At 39.0% G+C, this 18,800-nt stretch overlaps 1 protein-coding gene across 3 annotated transcripts in view; it reads right to left on the bottom strand.

Annotated features, from left to right (window-relative positions):
- The window catches only part of LAMA3 (laminin subunit alpha 3), a 109,038-nt gene that overhangs the window by 69,613 nt on the left and 20,625 nt on the right, over positions 1-18,800 (bottom strand). For 2 of the 3 annotated variants that reach the window (XM_064435294.1, XM_064435298.1), the window contains exons 7-18: positions 16,897-17,012; positions 13,860-13,978; positions 10,057-10,147; positions 8,947-9,078; positions 7,912-7,974; positions 6,801-6,842; positions 6,529-6,666; positions 5,555-5,689; positions 2,961-3,095; positions 2,514-2,560; positions 1,496-1,595; positions 308-360 (exon numbers count right to left, since the gene is read on the bottom strand). In XM_064435294.1, the coding sequence (XP_064291364.1) occupies positions 308-360; positions 1,496-1,595; positions 2,514-2,560; positions 2,961-3,095; positions 5,555-5,689; positions 6,529-6,666; positions 6,801-6,842; positions 7,912-7,974; positions 8,947-9,078; positions 10,057-10,147; positions 13,860-13,978; positions 16,897-17,012 (1,171 nt within the window). The remainder of the gene's footprint in view (positions 1-307; positions 361-1,495; positions 1,596-2,513; positions 2,561-2,960; positions 3,096-5,554; positions 5,690-6,528; positions 6,667-6,800; positions 6,843-7,911; positions 7,975-8,946; positions 9,079-10,056; positions 10,148-13,859; positions 13,979-16,896; positions 17,013-18,800) is intronic. The other variant, XM_064435295.1, reaches the window with a different exon arrangement.

Here is an 18,800-nt window from a genome sequence, read left to right as displayed (position 1 = left end):
AAACAACAAAAAAAAAATCAACCAAACAAAACAAAAAAACCCCAAACACAACCCCCCCAAAACATTATCTGGACATTATCTGTCATTTATTATCTTCATAAATAGACTAGAAAATACATAAACTCAAGAAAAAAAAAATTAAACTTTATACATCCCTAGGATGCATAAGATTGATTCTTTGATGTATAAAACTAGGTATTTTATCTTCAAAAGCAATAAACAGTGCTGGGATTTCTACCTTAGCAAATGTTACAATAACTTAACAATAACCAATTGAATTAATATCTTTCTTTTAGTTTCTCTTTACCTGCTGACATTCTGCAACTCCACTTAGTGTTCCACTCACATCACATTGACACGCTGCACAGATTAAAAAAAAAAAAAAAAGACACCTGCATTTCATCTTTCCATTATATTTTACAGGGAAAACCCCCACCACCCAGAATCTGCAATTTTGAGTCAATGTGCCACAAGGTGAATTTTCAGAACTGATATGACGTGAGAAGAAAAAGAGAAGGAGAAAGAATGAGGACTTCTAAGTATGTGTGGTTTACTGCTATGTTTTAAAGTGATTTAACTTGTGTTTGACAAAAAACAGGAATGAGTTTGAATTTACAATTGTTTTTTTTCTCAGAAACATTCAGACAATTTATACAAAACAGTGTCTTCCAGCCTGACTGGCACCTTCTAATCTGCAATGCTACTCTGGGACCAAATCCACTCTCCATATGAAATAGAAATGGAGAAAATAGTGCAGGGAGAATCTATGATGAGCCAGAAGTTTGGAAAAACCCAGGATCAACTCTGTGACTGAAAGCAGAGAATTACATGGACAGTGCAGTACTTAATATTTGAGTTGTTTAGTATTTAGAGATCTAAAGTAAAAAATGTAATGATACTATTATCAGGTCTAAAGCTACTCATCCCAAGTGGCTGTTGTGGTGGAATCTGTTCCAAAGGAAACAGCTGGAGAGAACTTTAAAGATTTTTTATCTTTACCCTTTTTAATCTTCATTAATTATTATTATCTGCCTTAAAAACACACGCTCCCTGTTGGAAAACATTGACAATCACAGTTATTACACAGATATAAACCATAACAGATCTGTCACACCCTGAGGCCACAAAAAGGCTTTACACTCCAAGCTACAAAATAACATAAAATGGAAAAGCTTTTTTGTTCTCAAAACAATGAGCCAAATTCTGATTTCAGGGTTTACAGGTAAAAAATGTCTTGCCCCAATAGATCTGCCATAGGGCCGTATGAAGTGGGCATCACTGGAACTTCAGAGCACACCAGGCAAACACCCATGGAATTATGGCCTGGCTTGTGAAAGTAACTGCTGGTATCATGGGTAATTTGGTGTTACAATTAAGCTGCACGAGAAACATGCTGTTAACAAGAGTTGTAAGTGTCACAAAGAGCACCACAGACTGTCAGAGAATAGAGATGACTACATTTCATAAGCCAAAGAAATATGCCACAAAGCCATACCTGTACATCCCTCAGGGTTTTCTTTGGCCAGGTTCCAGTACAAGGGTTTGCATTTACTGCAGGTAGGACCTTCAACGTGCTGGAGACATTGACAATATCCCTAAGAACGGAAAGGAGCTAATATGGGTTCACCTGCTTCATAAAAAACTTACTGATCTTTATTACTAAGAAAAACCTAGTATTGTTAAGAGCTCATGCAGTTTACTGACTTTTACAGATACATGGACCTCAGGCTGGTTCAGACATCTTTGTTTTTTCTGTCTCATACTATCAGCACAGGATTGTTCCACCCAGCATATTTTTTATGTATCTAATTTATTCTAAGGGTCCTAAAGGATATACTTTCCAATTCTTTTATAGCTTTATTATAACTGTTCTAAAGTATTAACTGGTTTGTACAAAGAATAAAGCCCCATATTTCCTTAAAATAGTAATTCATTTTTATATTTAATATTTTCTTTATTGGTGGAAGACACACAGAGCTCTATACAGAAGCCTACATAGGTACCCCTACCACCCATCAGAATCGCCCACATTGTTAAATGTGGTCTTTGCCACACATTTAACAATACCTGTGATTTCTGGTAATATGCAATTACTAATGACCATCATTGTATTAACAACAACAATAGTGGAACAGCAACAAAGATGTAATGATTTTCCAAGAATAATTTGATGCTGAAAGGCCTGTTGCAACCCAGATGGTCTTTGAGACGTGCACAGACTTATATCTTCATGCATATGTTATGTTAGTGTTAAGAGTATACCAAAAAGGCATAAACAGATTGCATATTCTATATACAAAATATAACCCCCCCATCCTTGACAAGGTTTTGCACTGGTATGATCAAAGGGCAAAACATGACGTTTATTTCTACTCCTGCTCTTCAAACAAGCTCCTGCAATTCTTTTAGAGCCTAAGAGCAGGCTTCAGGGCTTGAGCAATGAGCTGGATGTGTTCAGCAAAGACACATGAATGATTAACATGCACTGTTAGCTGCAGTGGCAGAATACTTACAAAGTGAGAACCAACGCTACCTGCAGGGTCACACTCGCTGCTGACACCTTTATAAAACAAACACATTGAAAGATCTTTTGAAAACAGAGGCTGTGGAATGTAGTAGTGCAGAAGCACAATGTAGCCGGTGTGAGCTTGAAAGGGCTTTTTAATACAGTTACCTTGGAGAGACTCAAATACTTTAAACTCCAAGACAGCAGAAACTTTTAATAATGATTTTTTTAATGTGTATTTAGCTTGATTTATAGTATTTGGGTTTGTATGCAAAGCAGTCACTTGGAAAAACAGAGCCCTAACCTATGGAACTGACAGATATTTTCTTAAAGTTCCTGTGCCATCAAAATGGAAATCTTTTAAATGGAAATATATTTGAGAAGATTTATTTTCTTCTGTGTTGCAGAAATAGGAAGGAAAACCCCAGTAAAAGTAGGGGAGGCTTTTACTCACGCAAGCAGTTGGGGTAGCTGTAATACCCTGGAGCACACTGGTCACATCTCAGCCCAGCATAGTTACCACGGCACAGACACTGCCCTCCAGGACCACAGGTATTCCCCAAAGAGCCAACACCATCACAATTGCATGCTGCACAGAGGAAAAAAAGATACACGCCTAAATCTGCCAAAAAACTTATATTTTAATGTAAATCATTTATGTTCAGAAAACCAGACAAAGCATAATTTCACCAGCAAAAATAAATATCCTAAAACAGATGGTTATTCTGCATTTGTGTCCTCAACCACTGATAACCTTGGTTCTTGCAGTTTTGTAACTCACAGCTGAGAGATTTGGTTTGATGCCTTGCAAAACACATGTAAGGGACATAAATCCATCTTACATTTGGGAAGAATGTCACATGAGAGAAATACTTTAAAAAATCTTTTAAAAATATATTCAATGCATATTGTCAACTGTAACAGCAAACTTCTCATGGAGTTACCACTATTTTGGGCTAACAGCTAAAGACAAGACCTGCTATTTTCTTGAGTGAATGCTGGAATGTTCCACAGGGTCACACTTCACAGGTTCACCAACGGGACCCCCATCTGAGCATCCCAGCTGTCCCAGGTACTAGATGAAGTGCTACAGTTTGCCACTTGGATGTTATAACTGCCAGAAATGGCTGACTGACAGAAATACAAAGCAAACATTGTCTTCCTGTTACATGTTCATGTTTCTGGTTCCCCCTTTTGGTTCCTCTTTCTGCTGCAGTCAAAGACATCTGACTTGGCTGTGTTTACTTTAAGATGCTTGGAAAGACACAGGGCTTGCTAGGAAGCTAGTGTAAGAGAAATACAAACACTGAAGCTTCCAAGAACAATACCTACACTAGAGTCCTCCGTCATTTGCCTATCATATTGCATTCTCTCCTAATTGTAAGTATTAGTGTTTTGTTTAAAGGCTTTGTTTTGATATCACTTTATTTGAATAAAGCTTCTATTGAGTTCAACAAGTCACAACCAGAAAGAATAATTCTAGTCACAGCAGCCCAAAAAGTATAGATTTGTCTCTTTGGAAGATAGCAATTCCTTACAGGAATAGCAGGCTGGGTGGCTCACTTTCCCCCACAGCTTGCAGCATGCTGTGTTAATTTATGTTTAAACCCATGGCAGCTCATTTTAACCGAACAAACTGTGAACTACAGCAGTTCTGAGTAATCCCACTGACTGTGTTTTCAACTATTTTTATCTGTCTTTTACAATTTGTTTTTGCATGCTCTTTTAAGCTTTTATGTCTCTTTTCAGCTTTTGGTGTTCAAAGATCAAACACATTCAATATGGGTTTGATTTGCTTTAAGATCGCTACTTGATTTTGCCCTAGGAAAATAAAAAAGGTTATTTTAAAACCACTGAACAGTGTGTACCAATGCAGAATCCTGATTTTATGTTTTTCATTAAAAATGTTCATCTACTCCAAACCATAAAACCCACAGTCATGTGGTGTTTCTTTATTCCACCCATTGTGTTTGGTAACACAACACAGCCTTTCTTTGCAAGGTGCCACAGTTTAACTCCAGCTGGCAAATAGGTACACACAGCCACTCACACCCACCCATGGGATGGGGAGAAAAATTGGGAAAAAAGGTAAAACATAGCACTGTACACAGCACTAGGAGTAAAATTAACTATATCCCAGCTGAAGCCAGGGCATGAGGATATAAATAATTCTGCTGTCCCTCTATAGGAGATAAACAACTGTGTAAGCCCAAAGGAAGAAGACTGATGTAGTCAACAGCCAAAATTACAAGAGAGAAGAAAGCAAATCATAATTTTATACATAAATCTTATTATTCAGCACAGGCAAGCACATACCAGAACTCTGCAATATTCTATATTCCTTCTCAATGGAAAAACCACTAAGGATTAAGGGCCCCCTCTCTCATTCACTTGAAAGACATACAAAACCTAGGGCCAAGTAGGACTTGATGGGAGTCCTTATACACACACAAGACCATTATGATACTCAAAACTTATACTCCATTCATTTCCTTGCCTTGTAAAAAAGCAGGCTAGTCTTTGGTGGGAAACTCCATAGAGATTTTTCATATTTCATGCCTACACAGACACAGGTTGGGTTAGCGCCTGTCAGATGATCTTAAAACGAGTGAGAAACCACCATGAAGGGCAAAATGAGAGCTTCAGATTTTCAGATTTACAGAACACACCTTTTACAAGGTACTAAACCTTGATGCCAAAACAAGGTCCCAAAGACTCTCTGCAAAAGCAGACCAGGGCTTCACAGTTCCGCTATGCTGGTTCCTCAGCAGTCAAGTGTGCCCTGTTGCTGTGGGCCTCCATGTGAGAGCAGCTCTCAAATGCTTTGATTATTAGTAAGAAGCTGTGCTGACTGAGGGTACACCAAACAGTCTGACTACAAGGGGAAAAAAAAAAAAGTCTGAAATTGGAAAATTAAAATGTAGGATTTCACTGTAGAGTGCAAGAGGGAGTTGCCCATTTGCTGCTGAGAACGCTGCTCTGGCTGCTGTCCTGAAAAGCACTGCTGTCTGCCTTTCAGGGCCCTGTCCATGCAATCAGCAGCCTTACCTTGACAGGCAGGGAATGAGTGGTGGCCAGGCTGGCAGCTGTCACACTGATGTCCAGCGACCCCTGAGCGACAAAGACACCTCCCAAGAAAATCACAGACTTCGGGCTGGGTACCCATCAAGTTACATTCACACACTGCCAATGAGAAAAGATATTTCAGAGGCAGCCTCTGCACAGGCTCTCCTTTTATATTTCTTGAAATAAGAATACATTTGAAAAAAAACAGCAGTAAAAGCAACTCCCTGCTCCCTGATGCTCAACAGGATAACAATTTTCCCATCAGATTTATATGGATTCATAACAGCTTTTATTGACTGGTCACATGTGTAACAATTCAGGAACAAGGAAAACATTAATGAAAGACCAAGGAAGGGGGCTCAAAGTTCAATTATCAGTGTCAAAGCACTACACACTTAGACTGGCCCCACTGAGAGTCTGATTTATCAATTCCAAGTGGTTTGCCAACTATTGAGAGTAGTTCCATCACTTCTGGGACTGAAGCGAAACAATTAATGGTTTAGATTTACAGTCTTGGGTGGGAGTGGTCAATAAATGGTCTAAAAAGACAGTACAGAGACAGCTATTAAAGTTCTGAACCCAGTCAGTTTTATAGTATTGATTAGATAGGGTAGCTTTGTGCATCAAAGTGAGGTTGCAAACCCATATTAAGCACATTTTAAAAAAACAAAAACTCCAAGGATAAGTAACAAATATTTCCAAATTTATTCTAACTTCAATCAATTACTAAATCCAAACACAAACTAGAGTCTGGCAGCTGCATCAACCAGCAGACAGCAACCAAGGAAACGGGAATTTTTAGATGAAAATCTCCCCTCATCACATTATTCTTCTTGGACTTTTATGAGTTTTGGGAGAGCCTGTTATGAATACATCTCCATGGCAAAATAACTTCATCCTTCAGTATAAAACTTGGTGTTTTGGATATGCTTGCCAAAAGGGAATGTTTGGCTTACCCTGGCAGAAGGGGTACTGAAAATAGCCAGCTGCACAGGTATCACAGGACAAACCCCCAAATCCAGTTCGACATCTGCACTGCCCAGTACTTCCATCACAGTCACCGCCCAGCACTCCTGCACCATGGCACTGGCATGCTGAAGAACACATTTGTAAAGAAAACATTTGCAGTATTATGATCTTAAAGTTCTTATTTCCCTTGGAAGCCAAAGGTTGGCATTTATCCTGGAGTACTCCAGGCTCCAAGTGTCAAAGAAACTATGCCACTTACACAGACACTGGGGGCCAAAATACCCTGGTTTGCAGCCTTCTTCTAGTTAAAACAGGAAAGGAAAAAAAAAAACCACAAAGTGAGTGCATATAATCCCAGAATTCCTTGTCATTTTCCAGAGAAAAATAAATCAATGCTTAGTAAATATTACTGTTGAACAAAAATACCCTATTTGTATGAGTCTTACATGCAAAATCTCATTCAAAAACCCCACAATCTGTAATTGTGCTTAGTCTGACAGCAAACACTTACAACTTCTACTAAAACTTCCACTTAGAGGCAGCTGCCTTTCTTATGCCTTCAAATTCAGATGCTGCTCATTGAAAGGGTAAAGAGCTCAAGATCTGCTTTCTCCTGTTATATTTATTCACTTCCCTTTGGAGTTTTTTTTCTTCCTTTTAAAAATTTGGGAGAGAAGGGGATGTGCAACAGAGAATACTCAGAGGCCTACCAGGGCAATTATTTTGGATGCTGTACCAAGGTAAAGTGCATTATATGTGTGCAAGTGATCTAGTGCTAGCTGTGATGATGTCTCTGTTGTGCAAAATAATAATATAGGCTAAAAAATATAAGCCCACCAAGAGAATCATACTATGAATTTCAGGCAGCTTTGTAGGGCTAACAAGAAATATGAACCTTTCTTAGAAATCAAAGTCCTTCACTGCCAAGGACAACACACAATTTGCCAGGTGAGAGAGGACAGTCCAGAGGCAGAAGCCAGTTAGCCTCAAGAAAGAGATTTACACCAGAAAACAGTGGTTGTCATGTTAGAAAGTTGTACATTTCAGAAAACCTTGATGGATGTATTCTTAAGTGCACCAAACAAGGTGGTCAGCTCCTCCTGCAGATGTTTGCCAGAGGCTCACCAAAGTTACTTTGATCCATAACTCCTTCTGGAGCCAACCTGTTTGGTATAAACATGACAGGATGATGAACTTCTGGCAAGAACAAAAGTTCTCTTGAAGGATAAACACCAACAGAACCAAAACCGCTGCCTAAAACCCAACCTATTGATTCTATTATTCCACAAAAGAGCAGGTAGCACTGAAACAGTGAAAAATAGCAACATGGGGAAAAACAGTGAAATGGGGAAAAACCACCAAGAACTTGCCTATGATGTCACCAGCCACAGCATCACTTGGAATTGAAGAAGTAGAAGGATATACAGGAGTATCTTTAAAACAAAAGAAACAACAAGGATCATTGGAAACAAACACATTATATACATTAAAAATCATAAACAATGAAGCTATCTACATCAATACAGAAAGCATGATATTCATACGACTCTAGTAACCAACTTCAGCTTAGTTTTCTTAGAAAAGAGGTAAAATTCATTGCAATTTGATTCTGAATCCAGATAAAAGGTTCCCGTCTCAAAAAAGCAGCATGAAAGGCCAGACTCCATTTGGAAATGCCACTGGGTTGCTTTCCTGCTCCTTATCCTTTTGTGCAATCTTTGTTACCCTAGACAGCATTGTGAAAATTATCTAAAGATGTTCATATTTATTTCACATTTCCTGCTTCCAGCTGAAGGTCCATCTCCTTCTAGGTGGCATTACCACCTGCTACACGAACTGCCATAATTTAAGACATGTACTTAGGAGCTTTTGAGAGTCCTCCAGACTGTCTTTCCTGTTCTTAAACATTCTTACATTGAGATGGGATCCAAAGTCAATGAGCTACACACATCAGTGGGACTCAGATCAATGTCTACCTGAGCTGAACTAATTTAAAAATGTCAGATTTCAATCAAGAAGATGTACGAGATGTGATAATCTAGAATACAGTGTACAGAGAGGGTTCTATCACAGCCATTGAATTCAAACAACAGTTTTCATAGGGTTTTGTTTTTTTCTTTGTTTTGTATTGTTTTCCCTCTTCTTGTGCTTCTCTTTTGGTACCTCTCTTCTAGTCAGACCTCAGAATTATGAGAATATAGCACCATCTCTGTTTTTCAAGTCACTATCACTTTGTTAAATAACCCTACTCTCTCCAGTACTGTAACAAGTGATTTATCAGAACACAAACATGTGAAGCTGAAATACCAGATGCTTTTTAACCAAATCAAGAGCAATCAAAACCATTAATTCTTTAATACACATTTGAAAGACAGAAAAAGCAGCAATTTCACATGTGTACTTACAGACACAAAATGGGTAGCCATAGAATCCATCAGCACAGCGTTCACAGTGGTCTCCCTGGAAATTCTGCTTACAGAAGCAGCGGCCAGACCCTTCCTCACAGCCATCTGCATGCTCCAAGTTACAACTGCAGGCTAAGTAAAAGTACCAGCAATTAGGCACTCTTTGGAAAACAATCAATTTGCCTTTTACAGCAGCACACAATGGCATTGTAACAACAAACCTGAAGACGTGAATGACTCATTAAAGAGTTAACATTTCCCAAGTACTTACATATCACCAATACATTCCTTAAAAGCAAAACCCGTGTTTTCTTAGAGCGTTTAGGAGTTTTTAATTCCAAAAGCTGCATGTTGTTCCTCCACAGCAATTTTTCTGTGGCAACCACTCATCTCTCCATGGTCTAGGCTAAGCACCACACTATTCACTTTCATTTACACACTACGTGCAACACTGTTACCACAGCTCTGCTGACTTCCCAGACCTTTCAATCCCCAAACACAACTTAACTGTAGTTTCCTCCTGCCTGTCACATGTCTCCTTCAACCTCTTTGTAATCCAACATTTTCCTTTTACCTGTACTCAGCTCTTTTTCAAATGTTCTATTAGTAATTACCCTATTGCATCACTTATTAGTCGATAAGCACTATAAGCACTGAGATCAGAGTAGTCATCCTTGTGACTTTTTGAGCTATAGAATAAAATTTTCAAGTGACCAAGGGTCAAAGGATAGCTCACGTGTGCATCAGAGAGGTAAGTGCAACATGATCACGAGAACAGCAGATGAGAATGGCTTCCCAGGGGTCCTGAGATCCTCCTCTCTCTGGGGTGTGTAGCAGCATCCCAGGTTTCCAGGATCCTATCTCCTCTGTACCCGTTTATGGACTATTTTCTATCTTTCTGCTGTTCTCAACATGCTCATATGACACATATATTGAGAAGAATATAATTTAAAAGGTTTAAAGCAACACAGAAAATCATTTGTAGCTCTTCTCCAACATCTTTTGCCCACTCTTTCATTTTTTCCTCCCTAAAAGACGCATCCTATGCCTTGATTAAAGCCCAAACCCCTCAAGCCAGCAGGAGAAGACACTCCACAGAGAAGGACTCACGTATGCAACCATCAGGAGCTCTCACTGGAACACCGTAAGGACGATAGTAACCTTTTGCACACTTCTCACAGTTAATGCCAGCTGTGTTATGCTGTGCAAAACAAAAGGATAGTGCAAGATAAAGAGAGGAACTTGGAAGAATTAAGAAACAATAACTTCCTTTATACTGTTTCTACATACAACTAAGAAAAGGAAGAAATTGAGTATGACTGCAATAAAGAATCAATCATCATGTAGTGTTCTTTAACCACCTGTTCTCTACAGGGCTCTGGATCATGGTATTCTCACATACAGCAGCTGAAATTTTTATTTAAAGCAATATAAATTCCTCCTCCCACTAAAAAAAAACCTTTGAAAAAACATCTCTTTATATCATAAAATATCTCTTTTTAGGCTACTTTCTTATCACCATATATATATTGTTCAAGAAACTGCAACATAAATTTTTTCTCATACTACATATTAATTTTCTGAATATCTTGTGTCAAAGATCAGCAATACCAGAAGAAATCAAAAACTGAACAGTCCAGCCAGCACAAAATAGATTTTCCCCTAGAAAAGTATATGTCTCTATAAATATATGGTTTAGGCACACCATTAAAAAAATCCTAAGCAATTTGAACTAGTGCAGTGATGGCAAGTAGAAGTTGAGTAAATCATGGTCACAAGGCACACTGATGAGCTCACAGACATAAAAGCCAGGGAAACAGAGCAGGAAGCTCTGCCCTGGGGCAACCAAAACATTGCCCCCAGCTCCCCTCCCTGTTTAGTTCCTCCTCCTTAGGGGGTGTTGTAATTCAGGGCTGAGCAGGGATACAGCATTTCCTGGATGGACTGGTGAGCAGTTCATGAGCAGGGCACTCAGGACTCTGCATGCTCTTCAGTGGCTACTGGAACTCACTCCAGTGGCATATCAGTGGCCCCACCCCAGAGAGAGCTTTGGGAAGATGCCAGAAGGACAATGCAGCAGGGTGCAAGTAATCCAGAAATTATTTTGAGCATATGAAAGAAAGACAAGCAAACAAGACAAACAGCAGAATTACAGTTCTGGGCTTCTGAAAAACAGGTTTGTCCTTGCTCAGAGAGCTGCTTGACAAGATCCTGTGTGAAAGTGTCCTGGGTGGGAAAGGGGACCAAGAGAGTAGATTCTCATGGACAGTCTCCTTACAACAAGAACAGTTCTTTCCAACATGCAAGCATGGCAGAAGGTCAGCACAGAGTTCCTGACTGATCTCAAACTCAAAAAGAAAGCGCATGGAAGGTAGAAGCAGGGCAGGCTACTTGCTGGCAATACAAAGACATTGCCCAAATATACAATAATGGAGTTAAGAAAGCCAAAGCTTAGCAGAGTTAAAATTAGCAAGGAAGGTGAAGTGCAAAAAGAAAGACTAAGAGTAGAGGAACAGCAAAAAAAGCTAATGAGTGTACAGGCCCATTGCTCAGTGGGAGAAGGAGATCCAGTGAAAAAATTTAGAACACACAAAGGACAGGAAAGTGATGTGACATATCCAGCATAGTTTACACAGGGCAAAATATTCCCAAATCAACCTCATGGACCTCTGTGATACAACAGGTGCCGTGGGCAGACCCACACAGATGGTGAGGGACTGAAGTACATGACATCCAAGAAGATGGCTGGGCTTCTTCAGCATTAAGAAGAGAAGGGTGAATTTATTGCTACCTACTACTACTGGACCAGAGAATACAGTGGGGATGGACCCAGACTGCTATCAGAGGTGTGCAGAAAAAGGATGAGGGGCAACAGGCACAGACTGGAACATGGAAAATTCAATTAGATTTTAGGGACAAAATAGGTCATGCAGGCAGTCAAACACTGAAACAGTTTGCCACGTGTAGCTGTGGCATTCCAATCTCAAGAGGTCTTCAGAGCTTGGAGGAATGAGTTTCTGAGCAACCTAAGCTAATTAGACCTACTCTGAGTAGGATTGTGGGGTTTCCAGAGCTCCTTTGTCATCATACTCTAAAGAAACTGATTCTATCTTTGTATGCAACACTTTGTTTTTATCACTTCTTCATTCAGGCATCCATTCCCAAAACTTTTCTTTCCCCTGACACAAACAGAAAAAGTGAACTAAAATTTATGCCCTTTATCAATGAAAACAAAAAAAAAAAAGAAAGCTATAATTGGACTTAAACTCATTTAATCCAACTTAACTTCCACAAAATTAATGACAAATAATTCATATCAGTCATATAACAAGGATTTGTAGAATTAGACTAATTTTCCTATTTTCTATCTTTGAAGCAGTATTAAAAGAAATGTTCTTTCATGAACAAAGAGCTAATAGAAAGGACCAACATGGTAAATCTTACTAGACTGTATGAACAAAGTTCTGCACAGAAATGTCGATGGGAAGACAAAGAGCATTTCTTCTACTCATGTTAGTAAAAATAATTCTAACCTTCTGACTGCCTTTTGGACAATATCTGATTGTTTTCCATATTCTTGCCACAATACAATCTACGCTGGATATTTCCTTTTTTGTTGCTTGAATACAGCTATATTTTAAAATGCACAACATGGTAATACATAAATCATGATGCATGGATTTCACAGGAACATAGAACTGATGATAATTTTCCTGCAATGCAAAATTCTGATCAGCTGCTTGTCATACATCAGATGACTTGACAACAAAAGGAAGACAGACTTCCACATAAGTCTGGATTTATTTAACCACGAGATCACTGAACCAATGAATGACTCAGGTTGTAAGGGACCTCATGAGGTCAAGTAGTTCAGTCCTGCAGAGACAAGGCCAAGATTAGATCTTGATCAGAGTCTTATTTGATCCTTCCTCATTGCGAGAGTAGAACAAAATCAGAATGAAAGAAATTCTTGTTCTTTCCAAGAATGTGTTATCTATTTGTGACAGACACAGTATAAAGTCTGATTCCAAATTTACAACTTTTGGTTCAATCCAAATTTACAACTTTTGGTTCAATCCAATGGAGCCTCTAAGATAGTTATGGACTCATCCCCTCAGTATTCAGGGGATACTGAGGGAATGACTTTGGCTGGCACAGAGGGGGAAGGTGCCTAATGCAGTTTTCCTCTACACAAAAGACAGAGCCAACTCTTCTCATGTAAGCACAGCACAAGCCCAAAAGCCAACTATCATAAGCTGCAATTGGGGAAATTCCTGCTGAACAGGAGTGTGATTAAGTGCTGTTAAAGATTACCCAGAGTGTGTGTAAAGTACATCCTCAGAAATTTGCAGAATTCAACTGTGTGTTTCTCAGTGCAGCTGGATATAATTTTGCATCCAGCCTTGGTTTGAGCTGAGCACCAGTCCAAAAGGATTCCAGAGGGCTTTTCTAGGATTCTGTGATTTCCCAATATCTGTAACTTTCCACCTTGGTATAGTCTAGATCCTCCTTTATTTCTGCTGATGAGAGAGAGTCCTCTGCATTTTGCTGCAGTAAGGAACCAGCTGGCTTGAGCTGGCATTTTATTTGGTTAATTTTACTTCCTTCTGTTAAGGAGGGAAATGGCAGACTTTGTAACAACTGGAAAGAGAATTTTTATAGCTGATCAAATTGTTTGCTTTGACTTTGTGGTTTTATTTTGATCACACAGGAATGAGCATAAAAGAAATTTTATGTGTCTTTTACACATTACCAAGCAATGCTGAACAAGGTAAATCACTTTCACACACCTTTTCCCACACTTTGAGTACAAGTAGTAACACCATCAGACAAATGGGCCTATGTGGACTGGTCAGACCCAAAACTACTGGTGTGAACATATTTTTTTAAACTGATCAAAATGACCTTTTTACCTGGCAGTTAATGCAGACTCCTCCACCTTCATAATGCCCATGGATGTTTAAGCTTGCTCGACGCTGATCAACATCAGCATCATAGTAGCAATCAGTGGCATGTCCATGGCAATTGCAGGCTGAAAAAGTAATGTTCCAAGTCAGCTTTCTTTGTAATGTTGGAATGTAGCAATCTCCAGCATTTACCTCCAGCAGAGGTGTAAAAGTATATTAGATTTTTTTTTATGTGTACATACACTCAGGCCTGCTGGAGTACACTCAAATGTGCATACTTGCCTATAAACAACTGGATTTTCATACCAGAAACACAGTACAATAATAAGGACATGAAGAAACTGTGCAGCTAGTCTTCCCAGAGAAGGTAACAGTTGTACCATCTCAAAACTATATTGTAATGCATAAATGCAGAACTAGGAAGCTCTAGAAGAATGGCCACAGCAGTTTTTTTTAATTATCAAAAACATACTCAAATGTTTATTTTGCCATTTCTCAAAAATACATCTGGACTGATGCTATGTGCACTAAACCTTTATTTAAAATTAACAATTATAGGTAAGATACACATATTTAAATAAAAAAAGACACCCACCAAGGAACTCTCATATTCAGCTGTAGCTAAAGATACACCAGCAAACTTGGGTCTAATATAATTCTGAATAGAAACTAACCATAACAACAAACAAATAGAATAAACCAAAGGACCATAAATTCATTCAATGTCCTCTTTTTTTATTTTTTCTGATTTGATCTTCCTTCTTTGCTGGAGAGGCAAATGGGAATAATTTTGAAAGAATGCAGGTAGCAAATCAGGCTTCCCCAAGCATCTGGGTGCTAGCTGATCTTTTAATTTCAGGAAATTACCTTCCCAGGAAACTCCTGAAGTAATGACCTGATAAAGCTATTACTTCATGTTTAGGGAAACTCTCCCTTCATCTGGACCAGGGGATACAATACTCTGGAAGACAATGAGTTACAGACGCTAAGGGCTCTGCCCCTTCTTCAGGATGAGGGAAGCATATAGGAGGCAATCCTTCCAAACTCTATTCCAAGTTCCTGGCACAACTGGGAGCATAGCTCAGGGATTTTCCAGGTCTTGCTACATAATCATACAGACAAGAAAAGTGAAACTGGATCATTCTCTGCATTCTCCCTATGCCTTTTTATCAGAAGAGTTGTGGAGAAGGAAGGCTTTTCCCAGAAATTACCCACCAGACAGCTGAGGAGGTGCCCTGCCATCAGGCTCCCTTATGGTCTGTTGACAAGAACTGGACAAGGTTCAAGACTGGGTTCCCTAGCCAGGATGTAACAGCCTATGAAGATCTTTGAGTTTTCTTACCCATAAAAGTCTTCAAGAAAATAAAACGCTACACAAATTAGATGCTGGCTCAAGATATTAAGTCAGAAAAGGAAAAAAAGGATAATATTATATAAATACAATGTAAATAAAACCTCCCTTGCCTCTAGGGTCAAACCACCTGTGAGCTACAGCTCAGCTATGTCTTCTAACAGCAATGGGAAATTATTTGCTCTGATTACAGTAGCAGCACTTGGACTTACAGGGGAATAGAAACCCCTTCTACCTCATCAAACACCTTTTCACCACTTTGGGCCATTTGCTGATCCATACGTACTGCAAAGCTCACAGCAAAATGTTGGGCTGATCCCTATAAGCTCCCACCAACCTCTTTCAATCTGTTTCTCTCAAGGAACCTCAGGCCTCTGGAAAGTTGAATAAGGTTGTTTTAATTCCTTCACTTCTGGCTGGCAGCTGAAGACGCCTGCACCTGGCAAATGCTCTCAACAAATCACCTCAAACTGCTAGGAGCAATCCACACTAAAAAGGATTTTTTTTCAGAGATAGTTAGAAATGAAGTGGTTTTGGCTCAGAATCTTGTAGGAGATCTTCTATACACTCATTCTTCAAAAACCATGACATTATTTATGCTCTTTGTCTCTTTTCTGGCAAAAAAGTTTTCCTTTTAAAGAAGGGGACTTGAATGAGGTTTCAAATATTGTTCGAAAACTGTGTCCCAACATGCCTACCTCCTATCAAGCATTTTAATCACACAAAACCTCCTTCCCCCCTCCCAAGTCTTAGTACTGCAGTTTTAATTAAACAAGTCATCTCTTTATTCCTCAGAGTAATTATATAGGTACATCTCTGGCTTTCAAATAAGGTTCTCCTGTTAAAGAGTTTGTACCCACTGGCTATGCTGCTCTCAGGAAAGGCAGATGAGAAAAATAGATCAGGCCAGACACAAAAGAAAATGGTTGTGCACAGAGATTGCAATGCTCTGCACCATCCCACCTGGCTTCCACCCAGGGGATGCAAAACACCTGTGTGTGACAGTACAAACCCATCACCAAAAGAGTGTCCCTGCTGTCACTTCCTTTAAGAATGAAACACAGGGAAAGTGGGGAAAAGGCAAATGAATGGGCTCCTCCTGCTTGACTACTCAGTCTGTAGGGCTAACATCCTCCAAACAAAAGGATGGGAAGAGGTACAATTGTGGAATTATGAGGATCCCCCACCACAAACACCTTTGTGCCACTGGGACACAGCCAGTGAGGGGCAGCTCTCACCCTGAGAAGGGAGGGCAGTTCAAGCACCCATAAGCAGTGGCAGCCTCAAGCAACCTCTCTGCAATCCCAACACCAAGAGGCCAGGTGAGGGAAAGGAGCATTTTGGAGCTGTACAAGGTGCCTACAGTCTCTGCTCTGCTTGGAGACTCAGAGTCTGTCAGCAGACAGTTATGACTGGGGAGAAACATTCACTCAATGCTCGACAAAAAGTCTTGTACTTTTCTCATGTCATATTCTCACACAAATTATTACTTTCACTGTTTAATAAGAAAGAAGAACATAAATAATATTCACTGCATTTTTGATTCTTTATTCCTGTGTGGAAAGCATTTTCTCTATACAAATAAAAAAGTGTTAAAGCATGCTGATTGTGTTCCATGAACATGTGTGCTACAGCTAATTCCCCCCCTCTTGTCAGTATCTCTTTTAACCCACCATCTTTTTGGCTACTCACGTTCACATATGTTTGTGCTCCCAGCTGTTGCAGGTTGCCACTGTTTCTGATTATATCCAGGGCAGCAGTGATCACAGGTTTCCCCACAAGTATTATGCTGACATTCACACTGAAACCTACAGAAATAAAAGCCTCTTAATGAAGCTGGGCTTAAAATGTATCTCTTAAGTTTCTAAATAAAAAAAAAAAATTGTTTTTTTCTTTATTTTACTGTAGTCCAAGACTTACATATAGTATGAAAAAATGGGACATAAACCTCACATGTAGAGAAGTCAATCAGTAAGACTAGAACGCTTTGGAACTTTCCTAAAATTCTTCAAGACTGATTACTTTAATCATGTGATTCAGAGTTTATTAGAACATATTACTTATAGAAAATGTTTATAATTGGATTCCATAGGCTCGGTTATGAAACTATCATAGAATATTAAATCAAGTTGATACACAGTAATTTAGGATGTATCTTGTTTTAACTTCATTCCAAGGCTCAACTTGTGGGCCTACAGTAATCAAAATATTTAGCACCTTTAAATGCATGCCTAGATAATTTTTCCATTATGCTTTGTTTACAATAATAAATGTAATAATAAAGACCTGATAATAATCAGGTCTTTTCATAAACCAAGATCATAACTTGATCTTGCTATTTTTAAGACAGTACACACTATTCACCAACAAAATATAAGAAGGTTTTTGATTTATTTAGCTGAATAGTCTATTTAATGGGCAGGGTCTAATTATGAACTAGGTCTTACTATCCTGCATAGTAACTGAATACCAGGAGGAACAAAGGCCTTGGGACTCAGGAGGCCTTTTACAACATTCTTCTCTTATGTATGTAGTCTAATAACACAAGGGCAAAAAAACTTTCCAGTATAATCACCCTATTTGCATAGATTTCTCACTTTCTTTACTTGTTTTTCTATAGCACAGACACATGGAATGGAAGAACCCATCGCCCCTACTTATTCTTCATTAAAACATAACTGAAAATATTGCATCATCCTGATAAAAGTTTGTTTTAATACCATCATGGATAAGAGCAACAGCTGGTTTAAAGCAGGTTTTTAAAATATGTTTGAGACAGGCTGATTATCTATAGCTATTTCCCTGCAGCAGACAAGCCAAGAAGCCTGATCTAACTCCTTGTGAAATCAACATAGAGGTCACAAACTTGACAGGGAAAGGGAATACCCCATTCAGTTTGTTTTTATAGCAATGATCTAAAGCCACTGGATCTTGCACGAGCTCAGTTATAGTGCCCCAATATCTCCATAAAGCAAACTGATCTTGTGCTGCTATTTTATCATAAAACTTCCATACCTTCTCAGTGATTTCTCATGGGCAGCTCCTTGCAGCACTGACTCCTTCCTCCTCACAACACAGCCAACAAATGCCAAACCTCTCACCCAGCTAACCCACCCTTTTATAGCACTCATCCTGATTGGACACAGCTGTGGCCAATTAAGGGCAGGCCTGCTCCTAATCTTTGGTAATTAGCACAGCTGCAACTCATCAGGGGTGAGATTGCCTTCTGCTCTATCTCTGTTCTCTTACATTCTATCCCCCCACAATTTTGTTCCTGAGTTAACTTCTAATTCCTGATGTAAAAAGGTGCTATCGACTCATGTCTGATGATATCATCATCAGAAGGTGAGGTTCAACTCAAAGAACTATGGGTTTCTAAGAAATTATTCAATCTGCCAAACTTGTATTTCAATTAAAATGAAAAACCTAACCTAAAAAAAAAACCCTAAAAATTTCTATTTTTATCTTTCACATACAATCACTCTTGACATGTTTTCTTGCCAATCATTAGCAGGTTCTAACTTTTTTTTAATATAAAGAAAAAAATCCCTGTAAAACTATGTGATTCTATAATAAGAAAAGGTCATTTGAAAGCA

Source organism: Passer domesticus, chromosome 1, assembly GCF_036417665.1.
Source record: "Passer domesticus isolate bPasDom1 chromosome 1, bPasDom1.hap1, whole genome shotgun sequence".
NCBI classification, from domain to species: Eukaryota; Metazoa; Chordata; class Aves; order Passeriformes; family Passeridae; genus Passer; species Passer domesticus.
This window is presented reverse-complemented; position numbering and strand designations above follow the sequence as displayed.